General features: G+C 40.9%; 1 protein-coding gene across 5 annotated transcripts in view; it reads right to left on the bottom strand.

Annotated features, from left to right (window-relative positions):
* Positions 1-26470, bottom strand: part of VPS13D (vacuolar protein sorting 13 homolog D) — a 245792-nt gene that overhangs the window by 170882 nt on the left and 48440 nt on the right. For all 5 annotated transcript variants that reach the window (XM_022598274.2, XM_022598273.3, XM_089901016.1 and 2 more), the window contains 7 exons: positions 21508-21690; positions 15631-15853; positions 12863-13073; positions 6684-6855; positions 6388-6500; positions 4337-4549; positions 828-1093 (listed from right to left, as the gene is read on the bottom strand). In XM_022598274.2, coding sequence (XP_022453982.2) covers positions 828-1093; positions 4337-4549; positions 6388-6500; positions 6684-6855; positions 12863-13073; positions 15631-15853; positions 21508-21690 — 1381 coding nt within the window. The remainder of the gene's footprint in view (positions 1-827; positions 1094-4336; positions 4550-6387; positions 6501-6683; positions 6856-12862; positions 13074-15630; positions 15854-21507; positions 21691-26470) is intronic.

The following is a 26470-nucleotide window of genomic DNA, read 5'->3' on the forward strand; positions in this document are numbered from 1 at the left end:
ATCCCAGGAAGTGGATTCAGATACTAATGTTGGTTAGGCAGCATAAAGCACTAGGTCATCTATGTAGCTGTTTAAGTTGTTTACAAAGAATGTGGACTAATTTAACGTAGACTTTTTTTAATTAGTAGATACAGTTTTCTATTCATCTGTACATGGAAATTTACTTTTCGTTTTCATCAAAAAACATGTATAAATTGAACTTTTGAAACTAAATCCACTTCAAGTGCAGTGTGCTCTCCAGCTTCTTCCAAACCACTGAGCAGTAGATCGGGTATATCACAGACAGAACAACAAATAGTACATCTTAGTACAGTACATCTTATGTACAGATGTACTGTCAGAGTCTATTAGTTAACAAAAACTGTAGTAAATCTGCTTGTAAAGGAAAATATTCTTTTTGTAAAGAAAGTGACAATCCCCTCACTTATTTATCTTCTACACTGAGATTTTCACATACCACCTTTGCTTAAACTCTGTAAGGTACAACTGCTGAGGCCCTAGAGATCAAACAGAAAATTGAAGCCAGATTTAACACTGGGAAAAAAGACCACTGCCCAGGTGGGTATTCAGGCCAGGCATACGCATTAGGGCAGCAGAGGAGAGGGACTAGATCCTGAAGCCTAGTGTGGGCCAGCTCAGTGTGGGCCAGGCAATCCCAGCTGAAAACGGAGGTCAGGAACTTTGACACCTGTTGGTCTGCAAAGGATGCAAATGTGTAAGAGTGCTCGTGCCAAAATGCAGAGGCAACAGAAAAGTCATCCTGTAAGACACATATGGAGCCTAATATCCAAACTAAGAATCAGTGACTCACAACTACATATACTTACCTGTTACATTGACCTTGACCTCCAGGTGCTTTTCAGTAGACACAGGACGGGAAGACCGCTTGGTAACTACTCCACTTTTCACGGTTTTGGGAATTACAGCAGATTCACTGCTAGAGTTACGGTGGCGCGAAGGAGTAACTTTAGTTTGCTTCTTAATATCACTGGGGGTGTGGAGAAAATCGTGCACTAACAGTAGCCAGTCAAATATGAGAAACACACGGAGATTGTTGAGAACTACTGTGAAACAGGAGGAATCCTTTGTAGACCTGCAAGAAGGAAGATCATAAAAATAAAATAGGAAAAGAGAAATATGATATTTCATTAACTTGCAAATATGTGACTCAATTGGAGCAGGTGGTACTCCAGCATTTTCTAAACTGAACTTTGAGTATCAATAAACTCTGAATCCGGGTTTAATAAAATATTCAGTGTATGTTTTCAGAAGTCAGTCAGATTCTTCAACAAAAAGGAATACGCTATAAGAAAGCAATAGAGTGCATGTCGTCCAGCAGTTCCCAACCGGGGTGATTCTGTCCCCTGGAGACATTTTTGCCACAACTGAAGGGGTTCCTACAGGCATCTAGGCATCTGGTGGGCAGAAGTCAGGGACGAGGCTAAACATCCCACAACGTTCAGGAGAGGCTCCACAACACGGAATGTTCTAACCCACAATGTCACCAGCGCTGAGGCTGAGAAATGCCGGTGTAGTAGGAAGAGCGCAGGCTTAAATCTTGTCACTTATAAGCTGTGTTATCTTGGGTAAGCCACCTACCTTCTCTGAGCCTGCTTCCCCACTTATAAAATGAGAAATAATAACACTGTAAGAGATAAAGCACCGGGCACATAACAGGTTTGAAAAATGTCAGTTCCCTTCCCTACAGGCTGTTTCTAGAAGATCAATGAGGCACTCTTTCTTTGATGTCTAGGATCACTTCTTTATAAACATCCAATTTACATACTAGTATGAAATGGTTTTTCTAGCTGGAACCGGCCTGAAAGCCCATATCTTTTAGCCAAAGAAGGTAGACAAATAAGATGACATTAACTGTGGGTGTAACCCCAAGTGCCCTAGAAGTAGAGATGCGAGAGAAGGGGAGAGAGTATTAGTTTTGTTGTCCTCATTACCCCAAATTCTATATTTGGGGTGAAATACAGAATTATAGTCCAAGGAGGACTCTCAGGCCTGGCCTCAAACCATGGTGCGGTCAGGGGCTTATCCAGGCCCTGTTAGTATATCAGCAGGCAGAGATGGGTAAGATAGAAGAAGGATGGGCTAGGGACACCCCTATAGAGTTTTCTGGGTTGAACTTTGTTCTATGAGCCCAAAATCACTTCTGGGGCTCTGCTTCACATACCTGCTTCCCAGTCCTAAAAGGGGCTTCTATTCAGGAAAAGCTGATTTGGAGATATTTTTAAGGCTGGCTTCTCTAGGCTCTTATTTCTCCTAAACCTGGCTCACTGCCTCTAGAAAAAGGGCACAATGGTGCATGTCTCCTTCATACAGACACAGCATTTTTCACAGAAACACTTTACCCTTTTGTAATAGAGAAAAAATGTTGCCCTCAGTAAAATTTTTCCACCCCATTTTGAACACAGATCGTCAGAGCTATGAACTAACTGGAAAAGTCAAAGTGTGTCTGATCCCTTTTCTGGAAAATATTTCAAGCCTTTAAACACTGTGAAGTGATTTATATTTGACACACAGATTCCCAACAGAAGAGCAATTCTTCTTGAGACACAGAAGGCGTTCAAAAGTTCCAATCAAGAGAACATTTTAACCCTATCACTAACAATGGTATTTCTGTTAGCAAGAGCCAAGGTGTAGGACTTTATTACTAGCCTCCAAGAAATTATACACCTTCAGTATATAAATATATCAACATTTTAAGGCTCCTTCTACATTAAAAATATGATAAGTGGGACAACTAGATGATGTTTAGGAAGCCAGATCAACAGCAAAGCAAACCCAAAAGGAAACTGTTTCTGCAGATGCGCCAAAGAGCAATACATGCAAGCCCTCTGTTCAAATAAACATCATCTTCAAACAAAGGAACTGCAAATCACAGCCAGCTTATCATCTGACTACAGTCAGGCCAATCACTAAAATGTGGTAGGCCTGACAAGTGTTAGAAAAGACACGGGCTTTGAAATCAGAGGCCCAAGCCCAAGTCTGAGCTCTGACTACTTCACTCACTGGCTGTGTGATCTTAGAAGAGTTATTTAACCCCCTCCAAGCTTCTACATCGGTATCCGTAAAACAGGGAAGAAGTGACCCACTGGACAGACTTGTGAGAATTAAGTTAAAGGTGGGTAAAGTGCCTGGCCCATGGTGCAGCTCAGTAAGAGGCAACTAGCATTCTTATTACTGAACTTTTTTAAAGTTCATGCAAAAGTTTAAATATCTACTTTGCTAGACTTCCTAAAGGCATATGGAGATAGCGACCCCTCCCTAAAAAAAAACTCAACCCCGAGGAATTCACTGAACAGCACGCTGAAATGTCAGACATATTTAAACATACAAATATAAGAACAATCTTGATAATTTTTTTTTCCTTTTTTGCCTAACCAAGATGTTTTTCCCAGCCTTCTTACTTACTGGTTTATATTTACAATTTATCTGATAACATTAAGCACTAAGAGAATGAAACCGACATCAGTTCCAAAGGTCTCCTTTTGAATCTCTATCGATCAGACCTAATTTTTCAGTTTTCCAGTATAAGCCCACCTAGTCATAAAATCTTACAGTAGTGTGTCATCAAATAACACAAGCTACATCAGGAATCATCACAACAGCTCCCATCTGTGCCAAGTGGTATATGCCAGAATATCTTAAGCATTACCTCCACCCTATGCATAAGGTGGGTCAGGTGGGCACAGTTATTCGTTCCTATTTCATAGAAGATGAAAATGCAGCTGAAAGAGATGAAGGAACTTGTCCTTGGATGCATTACTAGAAAGTGGTAGAGCAAGGTTTGAGCCCAGCTCTATACGATCCCCAAACATGGGCTCTTTCTACACACAACACTGCCTCCCATAATACCAAGAAGAAAAACATAATCTAGTTCAAAGAGGCTAAAGCTCTTTTTACATGGAGAAGTCAGTCATTAAGACTTGCATGAACAAATCAATAATGCAAGTCAAAACCACTTTCCCTTCTGCTATTTCTATAGACCAAAAGACTTTTATTTTCCTCTTACATAAGCACAATTTCTTCCTTCCCCAAGTCACTTTACATATTAAAACAGTCTACAGCTGCTTAATTTTAAGAATCTGGTTTAATTCTAAACAACTTTTTTTTAAGGCAACAGAGACATCTTTTGGCCAATAAATGAAACTGCATGGTTACAGGAATAATATACAGTGTGCTGCACTGATAAGCCATTATCTATTTATCTTCTCGCTGATTCCTTGCTCCTTTGATGTTCGAAAGCCGACGTGGTCTTGGCCCAATGTCCACAGAAGGAAATGTCCTGATAAAGAAAGGCAAAGTCAGGGTCTGGATCCCCTACCTGAAATGCAGTTCGATCTGAATGGATCCTTGGGTAGTGCTGCTGTTCTTAGAGGGCTGAAAGATACAGGTGAATACGTTTGTCATGCCAGGACTGGTCTTCTGCCCAGCATAGCGGGTGTCAAAAGCCATCATGGAATGGGAAACCAAGTTAACGGACTTCGTTTGGTTGGAAAAGCTCTCATAGAGCAGTTTACATTTCTTGAAGTCAAATCTAAGGGAGAAAGCAGACAAGATGTTGAATGCTTCCATTTTACAAAATTATGTACATTTAAGATAAAAGAACAAAATCATAAATATGCCTAAGTTCTATGAAGAATAACTTTCACTCTGAGATCTGTCACAGATTTTAACAGTGTCCACAAAATGGATCTAGTGTCACTTTGCCTTGTATCTCACTTTCCATTTCCAAGGAGATGCTCTTGTCCGTAGGAACTTCGTGAGGAATAACAATACCACGTATTTATTATATACTTGATTCACTAGCGTTCTCATTTCTCACCTAAGTTTAGTAACACTATGTATTTGTGATAATCCCCAAGGGATAATAAGGGTCCCTTTAGTCCTTCATCTGTCAACTCCTAGCCTGCGTGGAAGGTTCTCTCTCCAGAATCGGCTGAATTTTTACATAAGACCACTAAAGTTTACTGGGAACTGCCACAACAGATACTTTTCACACAGAGAAATAATGCAGCTGATGCATCAACAGAAAATGCATCTGGAACTGCCACTGTTTTAATAACAGAGAAAGCTGCAATGGGCAATCTATACAGAATTACTCCACATTGGAAAGAAAGCTAAGGGCATAACCAGTCATCAGAAAAGACTGCTGGCTCACACGATAATCAATCTGGGACCCCAGCTCCACCATACCATGTTCTGATCAGCTGAATTAGATACGGGCCTGAATGAATTTTTAAGGGAAATACAAAATAGAAGATAGAGTGCTTCCATGGAAAAATTACTAGACTTGAAGTCCTGTTTTCAAATACTGAACCACTTTTCCAGCCATATGACTGACCTTACACTAGTCAAAAACTCTATCTGGAAAACAGGAGTAATATCTGCTCAACTTTCCATGGCTGTCAAGAGATGAAAATGAAAAGATTATCAAGTGTGAAAATACAATGCACTCTTGAGAGTTTTATACCAGTAATCGCAAATTCCTGGCCTACACTAACCAAGAAAATGACATAAATTAGTGAACTGCTGGGTAAGCACATGCCTTATCTAAAGGCTGCCCAAGTTGTTACTCAGTTTCCAGATGCTTCCAATTGAGAACACGGGCCCAGTACTGCCAAAGCTTCTAATTTTTCAAAAGCTGAAATCCAGACTTTTTATGTGCAATTCCCCAGTTTTCAAATGTTGGCCAGTTAGGCAGTCATCACTGCTGCTCCAGATAGCCCTGGGGCTCCCCCATGCAGACACACAGGAAAACTACTTCCTGACTCCTTTGCGCTCCTGTGGGACCACGTTCTAGCCCCACGGGGTTTACCAGGGATTCCACTGCCATTCAAGACCACTCCAGGGCTATTGTTTTTCTTGCTGGCACAGCAAGCTGCCGTCAGTCAGAGTAACTAGAGTGAGCAGAGCAGCCCAAGACCCATGACAGACATGAAACACGAGGAGAAAAAACATCGTCACTGTTCTAAGTCACTGGTATTTTGGAATGCCTTTACTACAGCCTAACCTCACCTATCTTGACTGATAGAGACTGATGAATTTAAACTTTTAAAAAGCACTGCGGGGCTTCCCTGGTGGCGCAGTGGTTGAGAGTCTACCTGCCGATGCAGGGGACACGGGTTCGTGCCCCGGTCTGGGAGGATCCCACATGCCATGGAGCAGCTGGGCCCATGAGCCATGGCCACTGAGCCTGCGCGTCTGGAGCCTGTGCTCCACAAGCACTGCGCAGACCAACAAAAAGCATCTTGCGGGCAGACCACATTTAGCTGTGAACCACCACTCTGCGACCTCTGTTCTACGTCAGAGGACAATGTGTGTGTTATTTGTATTACCATTACTAACAGTAAAACACTATAATTAAAGCCATACCTGGCTAAGGACCCAGCACCTTCTTTTCCTTTTGGATCTTTCAGCTCCAGACTTACATTTACCATATCAATGAGGAAGCACATGCACGTGTACACTTCTCCGCTCAGAACAGTCTGGAAGAGGAAAATGCTGATCAATTCATAGTCGATGCCAATCTAAAAATGGGGTCAATGTCATGAAGCCTAATTTACTCGTGGTTCCATCTTCTTTCCCCAGGTGACTTCGAGGAACAGATACCCAGGATGACCATCAGCTGAGACCACGAGAGTTACGGAGGAACCTAACATCACACTCACATGAATGCTTGGGTCCTGTAAATCATAAGGCCGCAGGAATTCCTCTATGGGCTCTCCAAGGTTGTTCTCCAATAAACCCCGGATCAGCCTGTATTTGTACAAATCCAGAGAGCAGTGGACTGAGGAGAGATTGCCATGGATAGATATATCTGGCACAGTATGACTTATTTCTCTATGGAAAAAGAAAAAAGGTCACTTTCACAAACAAATCACTAACTTAATGTTGACATAGCTCACACCCAAATATAAGTGCTAACATATACCCACCTACATTATCAACCAATTAATTTATAACTTCCAATGACAAAAATTTCATGTGGGTCCACATGAAGCAAGTTAGTATAACGTGAGTGTCATGCGTCAGCTACAAAAGGCCACTTTTCTCCCAAAATATACATTTAGAAAGTCCCCAATCTAACATGAGTTAACTAAGTAATCTATTAATAAAGAAAAATCTCATGAGACTCAGAAATACCTTAAACATTATAGCTGGGAAAGCAATAAAAAAAAAAAAAAGATGGCAAAACAGAAGGGAAACACACTCACAGGTACAAAGAACAGAGGGGTGGGGGCTGGCGCAAACACAGGTGAAGGGGGTAAAGTGGTACAAACCTCCAGCTATAAAATAAACAAGTCATGGGGATATATGATATAGCAGGGGTCTCCAACCCCCCCGGGCCACAGACTGGTACCGGTCCACGGCCTGTTAGGAACCGGGCCACACAGCAGGAGGTGAGCGGTGGGTGAGCGAGTGAAGCTTCATCTGCATTTACAGCCGCTCCCCATCGCTCGCATGACCACCTGAGCTCCACCTCCTGTCACATCAGCTGCGACACTAGATTCTCACAGGAGCGTGAACCCTACTGTGAACTGTGCACACGAGGGATCTAGGTTGCGCACTCCTTGTGAGAATCTAAAATGGACAACCTGGAAGAAACGGACAAATTTTTAGAAAGGCATAACCTTCCAAGACTGAACCAGGAAGAAATAGAAAATATGAACAGACCAATCACAAGGAATGAAATTGAAACTGTGATTAAAAATCTTCCAACAAACCAAAGCCCAGGACCAGACGGCTTCACAGGCGAATTCTGTCAAACATTTAGAGAAGAGATAACACCCATCCTTCTCAAACTCTTCCAAAAAATTGCAGAGGAAGGAACACTCCCAAACTCATTCTATGAGGCCACCATCACCCTGATACCAAAACAAGACAAAGATACTACAAAAAAAGAAAATTACAGACCAATATCACTGATGAATATAGATGCAAAAATCCTCAACAAAATACTAGCAAAGAGAATCCAACAACACATTAAAAGGATCATATACCATGATCAAGTGGGATTTACCCCAGGGATGCAAGGATTCTTCAATATACGTAAATCAATAAATGTGATACACTATATTAACAAACTGAAGAAGAAAAACCATATGATCATCTCAATAGATGCAGAAAGAGCTTTTGACAAAATTCAACACCTGTTTATGATAAAAACTCTCCAGAAAGTGAGCACAGAGAGAACCTACCTCAACATAATAAAGGCCATATTTGACAAGCCCACAGCAAACATCATTCTCAATGGTGAAAAACTGGAAGCATTTCCTCTAAGATCAGGAACAAGACAAGGATGTCTACTCTCGCCACTATTGTTCAACACAGTTTCAAAGAAGAAAAAGAAATCGGAAAAGAACAAGTAAAGCTGTCACTGTTTGCAGATGACCTGATACTTTTACACAGAGAATCCTAAAGATGCCACCAGAAAACTACCAGAGCTAATCAATGAATTTAGTAAAGTTGCAGGATACAAAATTAATGCAGAAATCTCTTGCATTCCTATACACTAATGATGAAAAATCTGAAAGAGAAATTAAGGAAACACTCCCATTTACCACTGCAACAAAAAGAATAAAATACCTAGGAATAAACCAACCTAACGAGACAAAAGACCTGTATGCAGAAAACTGTAAGACACTGATGAATTAAAGATGATACAAACAGATGGAGAGATATACCATGTTCTTGGATTGGAAGAATCAATATTGTGAAAATGACTATACTACCCAAAGCAATCTACAGATTCAATGCAATCCCTATCAAATTACCAATGGCATTTTTTACAGATCTAGAACAAAAAATCTTAAAATTTGTATGGAGACAAAAGACCCCAAATAGCCAAAGCAGTCTTGAGGGGAAAAAACGGAGCTGGAGGAATCAGACTCCCTGACTTCAGACTATACTACAAAGCTACAGTAATCAAGACAGTATGGTACTGGCACAAAAACAGAAATATAGATCAACGGAACAAGACAGAAAGCCCAGAGATAAACCCACGCACCTATGGTCAACTAATCTATGACAAAGAAGGCAAGGATATACAATGGAGAAAAGACAGTCTCTTCAATAAGTGGTGCTGGGAAAACTGGACAGCTACATGTAAAAGAATGAAATTAGAACACTCCCTAACACCATACACAAAAATAAACTCAAAATGGAGTTTATGGAGGCCTAAATGTAAGACTGGACACTATAAAACTCTTAGAGGAAAACACAGGAAGAACACTCTGACATAAATCACAGCAAGATCTTTCTTGATCCACCTCCTAGAGTAATGGAAATAAAAACAACAATAAACAAAGGGACCTAATGAAACTTAAAAGCTTTTGCACAGCAAAGGAAACCAGAAACAAGAAGAAAAGACAACCCTCAGAATGGGAGAAAATATCTGCCAACAAATCAATGAACAAAGGATTAATCTCCAAAATATATAAACAGCTCATGCAGCTCAATATTAAAAAAACAAACAACCCAATCCAAAAATGGGCAGAAGACCTAAATAGACATTTCTCCAAAGAAGACATACAGATGGCCAAGAAGCACATGGAAAGATGCTCAACATCACCAATTATTAGAGAAATGCAAATCAAAACTACAATGAGGGATCACCTCACACCAGTTAGAATGGGCATCATCAAAATCTACAAACAACAAATGCTGGAGAGGGTGTGGAGAAAAGGGAACCCTCTTGCACTGTTGGTGGGGATGTGAATTGATACAGCCACTATGGAGAACAGTATGGAGGTTCCTTAAAAAACTAAAAATAGAATTACCATATGACCCAGCAATCCCACTACTGGGCATATACCCAGAGAAAACCATAATTCAAAAGGACACATGTACCCCAATGTTCACTGCAGCACTATTTACAATAGCCAGGTCATGGAAGCAACCTAAATGCCCATCAACAGACGAATGGATAAAGAAGATGTGGCACATATATACAATGGAATATTACTCAGCCATAAAAAGGAACGAAATTGGGTCATTTGTAGAGACATGGAGGGATCTAGAGACAGTCATACAGAGTGAAGTAAGTCAGAAAGAGAAAAACAAACATCGTATATTAATGCATATATGTGGAACCTAGAAAAATTGTACAGATGAACCTGTTTGCAGGGCATAAATTGAGACACAGATGTAGAGAACAAACGTATGGACACCAACAGGGGAAAGTGGCAGAGGGGTAGGTGGTGTGATGAACTGAGAGATTGGGATTGACATGTATACACTGATATGTATAAAACGGATAACTAATAAGGACCTGCTGTATAAAAAAATAAATAAAATAAAATTCAAAAAAAAGAATCTAATGCCTGATGACCTGAGGTAGAGCTGAGGCAGTGATGCTAGCACTGGGGAGCAGCTGCAAACACAGATTATCATTAGCAGAGAAGTCTGACTGCACAGAGACCATAATAAATCAATTGCTTGCAGACTCATATCAAAACCCTACCAGTGAGTGGCAACTGAAAACAAGCTCAGGGCTCCCACTGATTCTGCATTATGGTGAGTTGTATAATTATTTCATTACGTATTCCAAGGTAATAATAATAAAGTGCACAATAAATGTAATACACTTGAATCATCCCAAAACCGCCCCCTACCCAGGTCCGTGGAAAAACTGTCTTCCACGAAACTGGTCCCTGGTGCCAAAAAGGTTAGGGACCGCTGCTATACAGCATGAGGAATACGGTCAATAACACTATAATAACTTTGTATGGAAACAGACTGTTACTATGTTCATAGTGGTGATCATTTCATAATGTGTGCAAATGTCTGATCACTATGTAGTATACCTGAAATTAACATAATATTGTACAACAACTATATTTTGATGAAAAAGAAAAGGTGACAAGCTCCTTATTCATTTAGTGATAACTAAAGGCAGAACCAGTGTTTCATAATGAGCCCAGACGGGACATTAGGATAAAACCGGAATCAGTCACGCATTTCAGCTGAGATGGGCAGGAGTGAAGTTGAAAATGCCTGGGTGGGGGGAAGATACCTCATCCCAACACTGAAGAGCTTTTTCTCTACCCTCCTAGAGGTGAAGTTGGCATCGCAGATCCTGCAGACACTATGCTCTGAATATATAAAGTAGAGGGTTAGGATTTGAAGTGGAAGAGGAATACAAAAAACTACTTTGTCTATGGAGAAAAACCTACATATAAGGTGAAAAAAGACTAGTCACGCAATCAACAAAGAAAAGCTGGAAAGGGTTACCAAGAACCTCTGAGTTCCCGAGTCTGTGCTGTGAGAAGCTGATAGAATACCTTGTGTTCAGTCTTCACCTTCTATCTGGGCTAACAGAGTATAATTATCTGCACATAAACACTGATGGAAGTGGGTAAAGTTTAGATAAACAGAGTAGTAAAGCACATTTTTTTTTGGAAAGCATTACTTGAAAAGAAAACAAAGTGTTTGATTTCTAAATAGTGAAGCTCCTCTTAAGACTTCTAAGCCAGTAAAATAAAATACAGCCCATGCCAACCATAACTGAAAGCCAGCCAGGGAGCACTTGAATAACAAGTAAGAATGAAACACAAAAATCTCAGTGAGAGCGGCTAAACTGTATCATTAATCCAGAGAGAAACAAAACAGTGATATTAAATGACTTGCCCAAGCCCAAGAACTGCAAAGGGAGTAGCCAAAGAGGGATTAAAATGACACCCTGGAAAAGTAGTGACACTGCTTTTCAAAATGCTACAAATGAAAATCTCTTTCATTACTTTACAGCCATGCCTCATCTTTCCCTGAAGTTAAGATGCAAATGTTGCTGCTTTCTCCAAAATTAGTGCTCCAAACTGAAAGGCACCATACACTGTAACCAGCAGTCCCAGTCCAGGCACAGGGGCCAGGCGAGCATAAGCGCCACCAGAGGACCTTTTTTTTTTCTTCTTTTTTTTTTTTCTTTGTGGTACGTGGGCCTCTCACTGCTGTGGCGTCTCCCATTGCGGAGAACAGGCTCCGGACGTGCAGGCTCAGCGGCCATGGCTCACGGGCCCAGCCACTCCGCAGCATGTGGGATCTTCCCGGACCGGGGCACGAATCCGTGTCCCCTGCATCGGCAGGCGGACTCTCAACCACTGTGCCACCAAGGAAGCCCGAGGACCTTTTTAATACACACCTGAGGCTACGCCCTGAGAGTCAGGTTCTGCTGGTCTCAGGTAGGGTCGGGAATGTTTCTTTTCAGTAAGTCTCCCAGCCAGATGTGGAACTAATGACAACTGAAGCCATGCTCTAAACTACAGATATTAAGCATCCTGTGTTTTGAAGCCAATTAAAAGGTAAATTAGAGTCAGTTCATCAGTCTTTATGTAGTACTTTCAGAAGGCTTAATAGAGTGAAATGGGCAAAACAGCATCTAAACAATTATTCTCATTAAATGGAGCTCCAGGGTAAACAGAATAGCAGGTCCAGAATCTATTGTATTTGGAACATAGAATCCAATGTCACTTCTTCCAAATACCTTCCCTGCCATCACTACCTCCCTACTCCCATCAAAATCCATGCTAAATTCATGTCCCTTCCTCTTTGTTTCCAGGGCACCTACTACAATCCTACAACACAGTTTATAACACTGAATCAAACACTAAGTTAGAATCATATACTTACCTTCCTATATCCCTCAACAAAACGTAAGCTCCATGACGGCAGAAGTTTTTTCTTTCATCACAGGAGCCCTCATGTCTAGCAGATAGGAGGGACTCGACAGATATTTGTTACGTAGATGAAAAAATAAGTGAATCCCTATGCCCTTCCAGACTTAATAGCATTGATTTCCAAGTTATTACGATTCTACTTACAACAGACAGTTATTTGAATATAAACCACTCACTTGTCCAAGTTCCTTTCCACCTGCAATTTCAATCTACAAGGCTCAGTCAAGAGGCTTCCTCCCGTCTGTCGCACAAAATAGGAGGGGAAGATCAGGTCTCCACTACTGTCTTCCGAGGCCTTAGTATACTCTCGTGGGTGTCTCTCTGCAGCAAAGATGTCCATGTCTTGTAGATCGACGACAATGCAATCTAGCAGGCAGACGTGGTCTTCTACACAGACCCAAGGAAAGAGAGACAATGAAGAAAATGGGACCCAGAAAGGGCTGGACCAGAATAAAACTAAAAAGCCAAAAGAAAGTTCATTTTCTCTTTGGAAAATGTTTAGCACTGCCTGTGTCAGAAAGCTGGGTGACCAGAAGTCTCCACTCTGGCACCAAGACCTCCGTCCACAATGCTCTGCATGTTGGACATCTCCTGCCCACCGCCTGCATGCAAGCACGTACTGTGCCACGTCCCCTCAGCGTCTCATTGCTGTCCCAAGACACTAACTGAGGCTAAAGGGCTTCTGACGAAAAGTACTTAATATGCTCCCTCCCAAGGAGATCCCACAGGGGTCTCATGTAGAGATAATGTTACCCAAAGGTTTACAAATTTTCCAGCAGCAAAATTCTTTTTTCCAAACAAACATCACATGTAACCATTTCCACCAGCACTGATCTAATCCAAACCACCTCCATTCTTGACTAGACCACCATAAACTCCCCTCCAATATACCCATACAATTCCAGTCTGCCCTCACAAAACCATTCTGCTCACAAAATACCTCAGTAATCCTTAAAAACATAAGTGGGACCAAAACATTCTCTTCCTTTATATACTTTGATGGCTTTGTTTAATGCAAAGTTCTTTCTGTGAAACTCCCCTAAATCCCCGTAAAGCCCTGCCTAAGCCCACTGCCTACTTTTCCAACCTCATCTCAAGCCATTCTCTACCTTGCCCATGAAGTCTCGGGCTCACTGGCCTTTGTTTCCCCCACATGCCAGGCTCCTTGCTGTCTGAACAGTCTTACCCACAGCATACCCTCCTCTCTTCTCAACTGGGTCCTGTTCTTTCGCTTTACACCATTCTGTCTCTCCCATAACATTTATCTTAATCTGGCAATATTTAGATTAAGATTATCTTAATCTGTCAATATAAAGCTTATTTAATGGCTTTCTCATATCATTCACATCATGGCAGGAACTATGTCTAATAGCATGTTACTATACAGGAGAACATAGCGTGTTAATATATAGGAGAACAAAACATTGTTAACACCTGGATTAGGCAGGCACTAATTGAATTAGTTCTTGCCTTGTTACTGCATCGATAAATATGTGAAGTAGACAAAAATGGAGCTGGTGTGGCAGAAGGGGAAAAGGGATGGGAACAAAGAAAGGGCTTCAGAGATTTCCTAGGGTTGTCATGGAATCCCAGGGATACACAGAAGCAGTTTGAAAACCACTACCTTAACCCAATCTTAATCACATATAGAATTCCAGAAACAAACTGCAAATCAGGAGGAGAAATATTGTCAGGAAAGAGATCTTTCTATAAAACATCCCGAATCACTTCTTATAGGCTTCTAAATATATGTAAAATTGGCCTTATTCCTAATCATCATTGTCACCAGGACAACAACAGCAACAGAAGACGTGTATTGAGTGGCCCTATGTGTGCACCCAGCCCCACCCCACCCCATGCTGTATGCATTTGTTATGCATATATAGACTGGAGACTGGTAGGCAATATCATGTAGGTTAAGACTGCAGGTTCTAGAGTCAGACTACCTAAATTCATAGTCCAACTCTACCATTTACCATCTACATCCACAAAACTATGGTCAAGTTACTTAATCTCTCTAAGCCTCTGCCTCTTCATCTATAAAATGGGGATAAAAATAAAACTCTATATCATGAGGATAAAATGCAAAAATTGATGAAAGAATGTGCCACAACGTCTGGCACGTAGTGAGTGTTCAATACCCAGTCTTTTACTGAGGACTACAATAATCTCCTTTAATCAGCAATGTAACCATAAACCACTTTGCTGTCACCTCTGGGACTACAAGGTACTACAAGGAGTTAACCATTCCTTGCATCTATCTAACAAAAGACGTTCGGCCTCCCTCAGCTAGCGTCCCACATTTCTCCAAGTCCAACCATAGTGGACTGATTTCCATCCACTGATTTTTGGGGCTAATCATATTCTGCTTCCCACACTCCTTGGAGCGACACTTCACTTATCCAATCCATCACCCATCCAGAAAACCAAAAGGCCAAAATTAGGCTTGCATCTGGAATGGCTAATTGTCAAATTCTAGAGAAGAGCCCAATAACTGGGCAGTTCATGTCTTTCAAAAACTGTCACTCATAGTATTTCTTCTGTTACCTAATTCACACTAATATTTTTTTCAGAGTTTTTTTTTATTTTTCTAGAATTAAATAGTGACTTGCAAGGATGTGTCTAAGGATGCAAGAACTGTTCTAGTTATACTCACCATCTGGTGGCAACTGTTTTGACATATAAGTCCTAACAGACAATCTAAATCTCTTTATTTACACTGTCTCACCAATTTAACCCTACTCTAGAAGTCGCCCAACGTTAAATCTACATCCTAATGTTCTTAAGCCTTCTAAATCAATATCAAAATCGGATTATCACAAAAGACATGCTACCACTTTGTGGGCATCTGCTTGTACGGGATGCATCCCCCCCCCCTTAGGTTCCTCCAATGGTCTCATGCATTTGCCCACCTTCATCATGCAGCTCCTCTCTCCTCTTTTACCTGGACTCCTGGAAACCTGACCAACAGAGGGTGTGGCTTGCTGCCCTTGCTGCTTGGTCGAAGTACTTGGCACAAACTCGCTCTTCAGGCTGCCTAGACTCATTCCAACAGGAGGCATCATGAACAGCCCCTCGGAATGGGTCCCTTTCGGGTCCTCCATGCTTGTCATTTTCCTCACACTGTGTTTGGGAGTACCAGTTGGAGAAGCTGAAGGCACAGACTCCTGGGAAGAAACAGAAGAAAACTAGAAGGCAGGAATGGGACTGACTGTGCCTACTATCCTGGAAGTCCCATCCCAGTCCCTGGACTCTTCAAAGACTCTATACCACTTGGTACCTCCCAAGCCCCCCAGATCCCATAAACAAAAGGGCCACAGGGTCATGATACTTTCTGCCACATGTAATTATTTGCAGAGATATTACAAATAATTCAGTACCTGTTGAAAACTATAGCAATTTTGCAGGAACATATTTGATCTTTTGGCTTAAGAGCAAATGTCAGGATACTAATCACTGGTGGTTTAATCTAGGTCAAATACAACAAAAGCAAATCTCTCAGCCATATGATACATTGTTGCTTTGCTGGAGGGGAGGTGCTGACTGTTCTAAGAAAATGCATCTAACAGCAATAGGGAATAAAGCCATTGTAATGTGTTTGTACTTTCCAGAAGTCTCCCCTCCTCTGTTTACATTTCTCATCTCTCTAAGTAACTGCAAATGAAAACAAAATGGAAAATATAGGTAAGCCATTCGTATTATGTTTCTGTTCAAGGGCATAGAAATTAAGGGCAAATACACAGTAAAATTAATTCTGTAATTCTACTGAAAATAATATACGCTTTTCTTACATACTTAGTACCTTCAGTTAATTGCTAACGGGGTAAATCTTTTTCACCAGAATGGTTCAATAATTGATGTTTAAACTTCCCATGGTTCCTTCCCCCAAGCCTCAGAGCTACATATCCAAATGGCTTCTGCAGGGTTGGTTTGTTCTCATCTCTCCCCTCTCACCAACAAGCTGGAAGGAGGGGAAGAACTGTTTTCCTTCCAGTACTGCTTTATATGTGTATTCCTCTCAGCATTTGAAAACGAGATAATACTGTTTGCCTTCACAGTTATCTTGAGTAGTAATTACATGTAACAGTGAAAGTTCTTATTTTTTGCAATTCATTTTTGCAAGGCAAATTACTAGGTAAATGCCATTATTTAAGCATTTCGACATTAAAAACCTTCCCTCTTGCTTAGTTTATTTAAACTCTAGAGAGTATTTGTTGCTCTTTCATTTGATTCATCTCTCCATCCTCTCTGAGTGGGTTTAAATAAATCAGTGGCTTGAGGAGATTAACTCAAAGCCTTTGAAAGACTTAGAAATTATGGTTTAAGCACAATCTATGATTGAGAAAAATGAAAGGAAAAACATATGTAAAAAATTCAAACCTGCGCTCATTAAGACATGGCTTTATGTAAAACAATTCCAAACACACGGGAGTCATAGAACTCAAAGGCAAATAACCCCTCTGCAAGCTTTGATTTCAGGACTATTTCCTGTCCTTTAACCACTGGAATGCATGCTAGACAAACCTCACACGTGCAAATGCATTAAACGGCAAATGTAAAGCGATTTTTGGAGAAGAAAGTCACTACTCACTTCACACAGGCCTAGACCAGTGGAACCTGACTGTACATGTGGAAAGGTAAGTTTCACAGATAAGTTTATCTGATTACAAATACTTTAACAAGCGACACACTCCAAGCAGCCCTTATGGAATTCTACAGAACCACCACTGGTATGTAACAAGATAAAGTTTTTCTAGGATTTAAGGAAATAAAATAAGGTCATCAAGAAAGTGCTACCTAGGGCTTTAAAAAGAAAAAAAAAATTGCTTTTAATGATCCTTAACAAGGGCTTCTCTACACAGGAGGGAAGTGATTTGCCAAAGCAGAGGGAAAAGTGATAAGCAGGCTTTCCCAAGTAATGAAATATTTTAAAGAATTGTTTTTTAAAATTTTCTTTTTTAAGCATATGAATGTGAATTGACTGCTGAATCCCATAAGGTTTTTTCAAATAACCAGGAGGCAAAAAAACATATTATACCTTGAAGAAAAAGCGATCCTTGTATGCAATGCCACTGAAAATCAAATCCTCAAAAACAAATACAGGGAAATCTTTTCATTAAAATGCTCTACGTGCTATTATTTGGCATACTTAACAAAACAGAAACCATTTTGCAAAAATTTCTTGAAATATTTTGGCAATTCTTCTTTAGAAGCTAAATTCAGCTCATTAAGCTCATATATAGATATATCTGACATAGAAAATAAGTCTTTATCTTTTCAGGAAGGGGAGAGAAACAAAAATGGTATTATTGAACTTGATCACCCATTCTGGCTCTAACTGATCTCTTCCTAAAGATTTAGGCTTCAAAACAAAGATTTACCACAAACAAATATATTCCAAAGAACTAACTAAAGGCTGAAAAGACAGTTCCCAAGAAGAATTCAGCTCTCCCTTGGGGAGTAAGGGCAGCAGAGTTGGAACAGAGAGGCAGTACCCTGAGGTGTCAGCGGGAACAACATTCATGCATAAACACCAGCTCTGACACATTTGTTTAATATCTAGTCATGTTAATTATAAACACCTCATAGTAAGGAAAAGTAAATTTTAGAAGCAGTTACAAATCTTTCTTTTTATAAATGGATCTTTCTTTTATCTTCTTTAAGACTTAAGTCAGTAAACAGCAAAATGCTTATCACTCAAATATGAAAAGAGATTTTCATTACGACCAAGGTTACTAGCTCTCTACTAGGCCTACTGTGAAAGGCCAATGGTGATTTGTTTCATTTTTACTGTCTTAAAAAAAATACGTTAAGTGGAAGCCTATTTCTCGCTCTGGCAAGAAAGCCTACTGTTACAGCAGGAGGGCTTCTGACCACAAGGTGAACAAGCACGTTCTCAGCCATCAGCTGTCTGAAGATGGGGCGTGACGATGAACAAACCTGGTGATGCTCTTCCCTCTGCGTTGCTAATCACTGCTGTTCTGGTTTCATCATGTGCTCTGATCACTAAATCTGGTTCGGCTAAGCGACTGTAGTGAGGTGATATAAGGACAACCTGCCCTCTAACCATCATTCAAACACCCCCCCTCTGGGTTCTGAGCTCCAGGTTATGACACATGAACACGGTTCCTGTGGTTCTCACTGGCTCGTCTTCACTCTCCTCCTCACTCCACCCATTCCCACTCAAGGAATCAAATATTTTGGGTTCAGGGTGTTTAGGTTAGAAGTAGTGAATAAATGGCTAAGAGAAAAGTGAAACAAATGAAGAAAACTATAGACGTAGTAATTTGAAAATAACAACATTATCTGAGTTTAGGCATTACCAACAAATACAGTCTTCCTATTACTTCCTGACCCGAGTTGAGCTCCTTGGCAAAGGCCTGGCAAGACTAGCAGCCTAGTCACTCTTCCGTTTTCTTTTCTTCCTACACCTAGAGAGGCGAACGGGACCTTTTCTGTTCAACTTTGTATCTCTTCTGTAATAAACTCTGGAGTCGTCCATCCTAGTTATTTTAATGAACTCACTGCCACATCCTTTAGAAAATTCAGAAGACCTACAACTATTTGGCAAAGGGCCAGTAAGACAGCAATAGCCTTTGCCAGTTTATTTTCCCCTACATAAACCTAATCTTAATACTGGGAGGTATAATCATACCATGGTTAAGAGCATGGAGTATTGAAAGCAGACACACCAAAGTCTCTAAGGTCCACACTGTACTCCTCACTAGATGTTGTTTTTTGCGGTACGCGGGCCTCTCACTGTTGTGGCCTCTCACTGCTGTGGCCTCTCCCGTTGCGGAGCACAGGCTCCGGACGCGCAGGCTCAGCGGCCATGGCTCACGGGCCCAGCCGCACCGCGGCATGTGGGATCTTCCCGGACCGGGGCACGAACCCGTGTCGCCTGCATCGGCAGGTGGACTCTCAACCACCGCGCCACCAGGGAAGCCCTCACTAGATGTTTAATCCAAAAGAAATTACTTAACCTACCTAAGTCTCAATTTCTTTTTTTTAATTTATTTATTTTATTATTATTATTATTATTTTGGCTGTTTGGGGTCTGATCAATGTGAGAAAAGCAGCTTAATCTCGTTTCCATGAAGGGACTCATCTACTCCCCTGAAGGGAGCATTATTACAAGAAACACTTCTGACTCGTCTCTCCATATCTTACTGGCCCCTTCACAAGGGATGCATATCGACCCATCTGTTTAATGGAGATTGTGAACAGCAAATACTACTTGCCCATGTTTTTTCTACTGAGTAGTTCTCTCTAATCCTGTGGCTCTCTGTAGCCTGCAGGTGAAAACTAGGTGTTTATTCATAAAGCGTGCTAGTGCCTACTCAGTCCATCAAAATACCACCTAGGACTGAGAAGTGAGCAAGTAATGATAGCTTGATCTTGGTCCAATACTCCAATCAAGTTTTATCAGCCAAACCAATATTTCAATTCCTGTGGTGATGAAATATGTTTGTTAAAAGCATGGATTCTGGGCTTCCCTGGTGGCGCAGTGGTTGAGAGTCTGCCTGCCGATGCAGGGGACACGGGTTCGTGGCCCAGTCCGGGAAGATCCCACATGCTGCGGAGCGGCTGGGCCCGTGAGCCATGGCCGCTGAGCCTGCGCGTCCAGAGCCTGTGCTCCGCAATGGGAGAGGCCACAACAGTGAGAGGCCCGCATACCGCAAAAAAAAAAACAAAAAAATAACCACATCTAGAGGGACTCCCCTGGTGGTCCAGTGGGTAAGACTCCGCACTCCCACTGCAGGGGGCCCAGATTTGAATCCCTGGTCAGGGAACTAGATCCTGCATGCATGCCGCAACTAAGAAGTCCGCATGCCGCAACTAAAGATCCTACATGCCGCAACGAAGATCCCACGTGCCACAACTAAAACCCAGTGCAGCCAAAATAAATAAATAAATATTAAGACACACATACAGGGCTTCCCTGGTGGCGCAGTGGTTGACAGTCCGCCTGCCGATGCAGGGGACACAGGTTCATGCTCCGGTCCGGGAAGATCCCACATGCCGTGGAGCGGCTGGGCCCGTGAGCCATGGCCGCTGAGCCTGTGCGTCCGGAGCCTGTGCTCCGCAACGGGAGAGGCCACAACAGTGAGAGGCCTGCATACCGCAAAAACAAACAAACAAACAAACCAAAAAAACCACATACACACACACACACACACACACACCCCTAGAACATAAGACAGTCTCTAATTCCAGCAAGTTACTGGTCTCCTCAACTGCAAAAATGGGTGGGACCACCTCCCAGGTCTTATCAGTGTTAAGTCTGTGATTTACTAGGGTTTTCCATTTTCGTCATGTATTCTCAATGAGTCCTAGCTTTTCCAAATGTAAAATGAAAGCAGCAATCCTCATCCCAATTACCTCCAAACATGTTATAAGAAATAAGTGCTAACGTACTTTTAAACTGTAAAGGAGTATACTCTATACGATTTAATTATTAAGGTATTTTTAAATGGCTTCAGATAAGCCTTGGGCCAAATCATGTCTTCTGAAAAAAGCCACATAGTATAAAAAGTTGATTACTATGAGTTCAGCCTATGAGGAAAGCATTATAAAGATGGTTCTGTTGATTTGTTTGCTAAAATAAGTTACTACATACAGTTAGTAAAACTTGTAATTTATACTACCTCTATGAAAGGTTAATTGAAATGTTAATAAAATGTCCAAAAAAATATTCTTCAAGCCACATATACTACAAAAGTAACAGTGATTAGGAATCTTCTTATGGCAGCATCTGAATTTTTCGATTGGCATTCCAATGCCAGGCGAACTGAGAAGGGAATGGGTGCTGACTGCTCACCTTATCTTGTAAGGTAAAGGTCCCAGGAATACCAGCAAAGAGAAACTTGTTCTTGACTTTCAACTTCCCCAAATTCGCTACAATCAGATTATTTGATCTGGAACTTTCTGGGATAAGAAGAACAGGAGCACCAGCCTCAATATCCAGGAGAACCCGTGAACAACGCTGGGCTTGATCTCTCACCTGAAAGAAGAAGGAAAATTGGGTTAGAGGTTCAATTAATTCCCTAATTTTATAATCAAATAATCTCAAATTTCCAAAAGTTTCATGAATTTATAAATCTAAAACAATTAAAATCACACAGAATATATTCTATGAACACCAAGGAGTTAAATTAGAAATCAGTAACAAGAAGATAATGGAAAACCCCCAAACATCTGGAAATTAGACTACACACTTCTAAATAACCCATGGGTCACAGAAGAAATCACAAGAGAAATTTAAAAAATATTTTGACCTTACTGATAAAGAAAACACAGCACATTAAAATTCAGGGTTTCCCTGGTGGCGCAGTGGTTGAGAGTCCGCCTGCCGATGCAGGGGACACGGGTTCGTGCCCCGGTCTGGGAAGATCCCACATGCCGCAGAGCGGCTGGGCCCGTGAGCCATGGCCGCTGAGCCTGTGCATCCGGAGCCTGTGCTCCGCAACGGGAGAGGCCACAGCAATGAGAGGCCCGCGTGCGGCAAAAAAAAAAAAAAATTCATGGAATGCACTTAAAAAGGTACTTAAAGAAAAATGTTTAGCATCAAATACTTATTTTATATTAAAGATTTAAAATCAATAAAGCTTCCAGCTTAAGAAGGTAGAAAAGCAAAATAAACCTAAGTAAGGAGAAGGAAGACAGTAATAAAGAGCAGAAACCAGTTATTTAGAAAACAGATAAACAACAGAGAAAAATCAATTCAACATTTATAGAACACTCTACCCAACAACCATTTTACATTCTTTTCAAGTGCACACGGCATGCTTGTTAACAGTATGCATGGGCCTAACACAGGCCTCCATAAGTTGATTGAAAGTATAAAACTCTACCTATATTAATCAAGAAAAAAGGAAGGAAACAAAAATCACCACTATCAGGGAAGAGTCAGGGACACTGCTAGAGAACTTAATATTAAAAAGATGTGGGAACCTATGAACAAGTTCATGCCAACAAATTGACAATTCAGATGAAGTAGACAGATAACTTAAAAACACACACAAACTATCTAGAGCTAACATCACATACGTAACATCTGCGAAAGACAATGTTTTCCCTCTAAGATAAGGAACAAAGCATGGATACCCACTCTCACCACTTCTATTCAACATTGTAGTGGAAGTCCTAGTCCACACAAAAAGGTATACAGGTTGGAAAGGAAAAAAGAAAACTCTCTTATTCACAGACAACATAATAATCTATGTAGAAAACCCTAAAGAATCTAAAGGAACTACAATAAGTAAGTTTAGCAAGATTGTAGGATATGAGGTCAACATGTCAGTACATGAGTCAATTATATTTCTCAAACTTTCAATAAACAAGTGTACATTGAAATTTTTAATTGATACAATTTACAATAGCATCAAAATTGTGAAACACCTAGGGATAAATTTAACAAAAGATGTGTAAGAAGGGTATACCCAAAACTACGAAACATTGCTGAGAGAAACTGCAGATCTAATTAAATGGAGGGATATACCATACTCAAGGATCCAAAGACTCAATACTGTTAAGACGTCAATTCTCCAGATATATGGATTCAAGGCAATCCCAATCAAATCCTAGCTGACTTTATTGTAGAAACAGACAAGCTGATTCTAAAATTTATAGAGAAAAACAAAGGACCTATAATAGCCAATACATCTTTGAAACAAGTTGGAGGACTTACACTATCTGATTTCAAGACATATCATAAAGCAAGAGCAATCAAGACAGGGTGGTATACAATTAAATATAAATCAATGGAACAGAATAGAGAATAAGGAAATACACGCATACATTCTCAACATAAGTGTCAAGGTAATTCAATGGGAAAAGAACAGCCTGAATACATATATGGAAAAAAATCTCAACCCTTACTTCACAAAATACACAAAAATTAACTCAAAATGGAAGAGGTCTAAAATTATAACACTTCTAAAAGAGGAAATAGGAGAAATTTTTTGCCACCTAGTGGTAAGCAGATTCCTTTCACAAAACACACAGCACTAACCTAAAAGAAAAAAATTGGACTTCATCAAAATGAAAGACTTCTGGGACTTCCCTGGTGGTTCAGTGGTTAAGAATCCGCCTGCCAATGAAGGGAACACGGGTTCGAGCCCTGCTCCGGGAAGATCCCACATGCCACGGAGCAACTAAGCCCGTGCACCACAACTACTGAGCCTGTGCTCTAGAGCCCACGAGCCACAACTACTGAAGTCCGTGTGCCTAGAGCCCATGCTCTGCAACAAGAGAAGCCACTGCAATGAGAAGCCCGTGCACCGCAACAAAGAGTAGCCCCCATTCGCCGCAGCTAGAGAAAGCCCGTGCACAGCAACAAAGACCCAACGCAGTCAAAAAATAAATAAATTTAAAAAGAGAAATTAAAAAAAAAAAAAAGAAAGACTCCTGCTTTTCAAAAAATAGTATTAAGAAAATGGGAAAAGGTCCAGTGGGTAAGGCTCCATGCTCCCAATGCACAGGGCCTGGGTTGGACCCCTGGCCGGGGAACTAGATCCCGCATGCATGCCGCAATTAAGAGTTCGCATGCTGCAACTAAGGAGTCCGCATGCTGCAACTAAAACAAAGATCCTGCATGTCACAACGAAGATCCTGCATGCTACAACTAAGACCCAGCTCAGCCAAAAATAAAAAAAAAATTTTTTTAAGGGAAAAAAAACCTATAGACTAGGAGAAAATATCTGTAATACATATATCAAAAGTCTTATATCCAGAATACATAAAGGAAGAAATAATGTCAATTCTACACAAACTATTCTGAAAATAGAATAGGGAACACTTCCCAATTCATACTACAAGGACAGCACTGACCAGTTACCAAAACCAGAAAACAGGCATTCTTTCCTTTTTAAGAAAAGAAAACAACGAACTAATATCCCTCAGGAGCATAGATACAAAATCCATAAGATATTGGAGCAAATCAAGAAAACTATAAAAGCATCCATAGGGCTTCCCTGGTGGCGCAGTGGTTGAGAGTCCACCTGCCGATGCAGGGGACGTGGGTTCGTGCCCCAGTCCTGGGAGATCCCACATGCCATGGAGCGGCTGGGCCCGTGAGCCATGGCCGCTGAGCCTGTGCCTCCGGAGCCTGTGCTCCGCAACGGGAAAGGCCACAACAGTGAGAGGCCCATGTATCGCAAAAAAAAAAAAAAAAAAAAAAAAGAAAGAAGCATCCACAGACAATAAGGAAGCGAATGAACATGGCTGTATTCTGTTGTAATAGCAAGTTGGCCAGTGGCTACCAGGATGCGGGGATTAGTGCTGGGAGACAATTAGCAAATGGACACAAGCAAATTTTTTTATTTTTTATTTTTTTTGCGGTACGCGGGCCTCTCACTGCTGCGGCCCCTCCCGCTGCGGAGCACAGGCTCCGGACACGCAGGCCCAGCGGCCATGGCTCACAGACCCAACCGCTCCGCGGCACATGGGATCCTCCCGGACCAGGGCACAAACCCGCGTCCCCTGCATCAGCAGGCGGACTCCCAACCACTGCGCCACCAGGGAAGCCCGACACAAGCAAATTTAATGCCCTTTTTATAAAGGTCAAACAAGCAAAACAAAAGATACTGTATACAAAGTTTTCTTTTAATTTTAAAGGGACTAGTCGACCCAAAAATCAGGAGAGGGGTTACCTGAGGCATTAACAGAATGAGATAGGGAAGGACCACATGCAACAGTCTTAGTAATGTTTTAATTTTTATTTTGGTGGTGGGTTCATAGATGTTCCTTCTATTATCACACTTTGTAATTTATAAGCATGCTACAGGTATTCTTTATATGTATCAAATACTAAATTGTTTTTTTTAAGTTTCTAAAGAGAGAAAAAAAGGTTACATACTCTGTAATTATAACCATGGAAACATGTATAGGGAAAAAAGAACATAAAACATACCTATGGTGCTAGAAAACTGATAAGATATCTTTTCCAGATTCCCTATAATTTGATTGTACTTTTATATTTAAAAACGAATACCTTCTCTATAACATACACAGGAAACCAGTAACATTGGTTGTTGCCAAGGACAGAAATTGGGTGGCTGAGGAAAAGAAATTGAGAAAGAGACTTTTCTCCTTTTTTACTTTGACTCTGTACTAAAACAATATACAACATATTCAAAATTTTTTAATTTAAACTAAAACATAAAATTTTTAAGTGTTGCCATTATAAAGACTTAAATTTTAATCTTTTACCTAATAAAGCTTAAAAATAAATAAATAACAAGTTTTACAAAGAACTACATTGTAATTGTTTTCTGTGGTTCCCAAACTGTGTGCCAAGACACCACAGGAGGCTGCCTCCCACTCACAGGTGCACTGCCAGGACATTTTAAGTCTCTGAGGGAAACACATCATCTGTTAGACCCTGCACAAACTACTAACTTGAGATGGTGTACACTCAACGTTAGATCATGCTACGTTCCTTTCAATGATGTCACATCTTTGCAAAGCTGGGTCTTAAGTAGTTGCTGCTATAAAAAGCAAGTACCATGAGGAAATAAATATGGAAAAGGAAGTGGGGCTGTGATGTTCAACCTGATTCCAAGTGTGAGAAACTGTTCAGTGCCCAAGAGGCACATACATCCTACGAGGAAGGAATTACGGTTACTTAAAAATGAAACAAAAATCTCATTTTTCACTTACGTGTTTTTTTTCTAACAGCTACTAAGCTGTTGGACATATATACTTATTAAGCTGTTTAAACTTCATTACTTAGGAAATGGAAAGACCATTAGGTGTTTTTTTTGGCCTAGGATGTATCACGG

The sequence above is a fragment of the Delphinapterus leucas genome, chromosome 1, assembly GCF_059928025.1.
Source record: "Delphinapterus leucas isolate spDelLeu-1000000601 "Yukka" chromosome 1, BTC_Dleu_Yukka2, whole genome shotgun sequence".
NCBI lineage: Eukaryota > Metazoa > Chordata > Mammalia > Artiodactyla > Monodontidae > Delphinapterus > Delphinapterus leucas.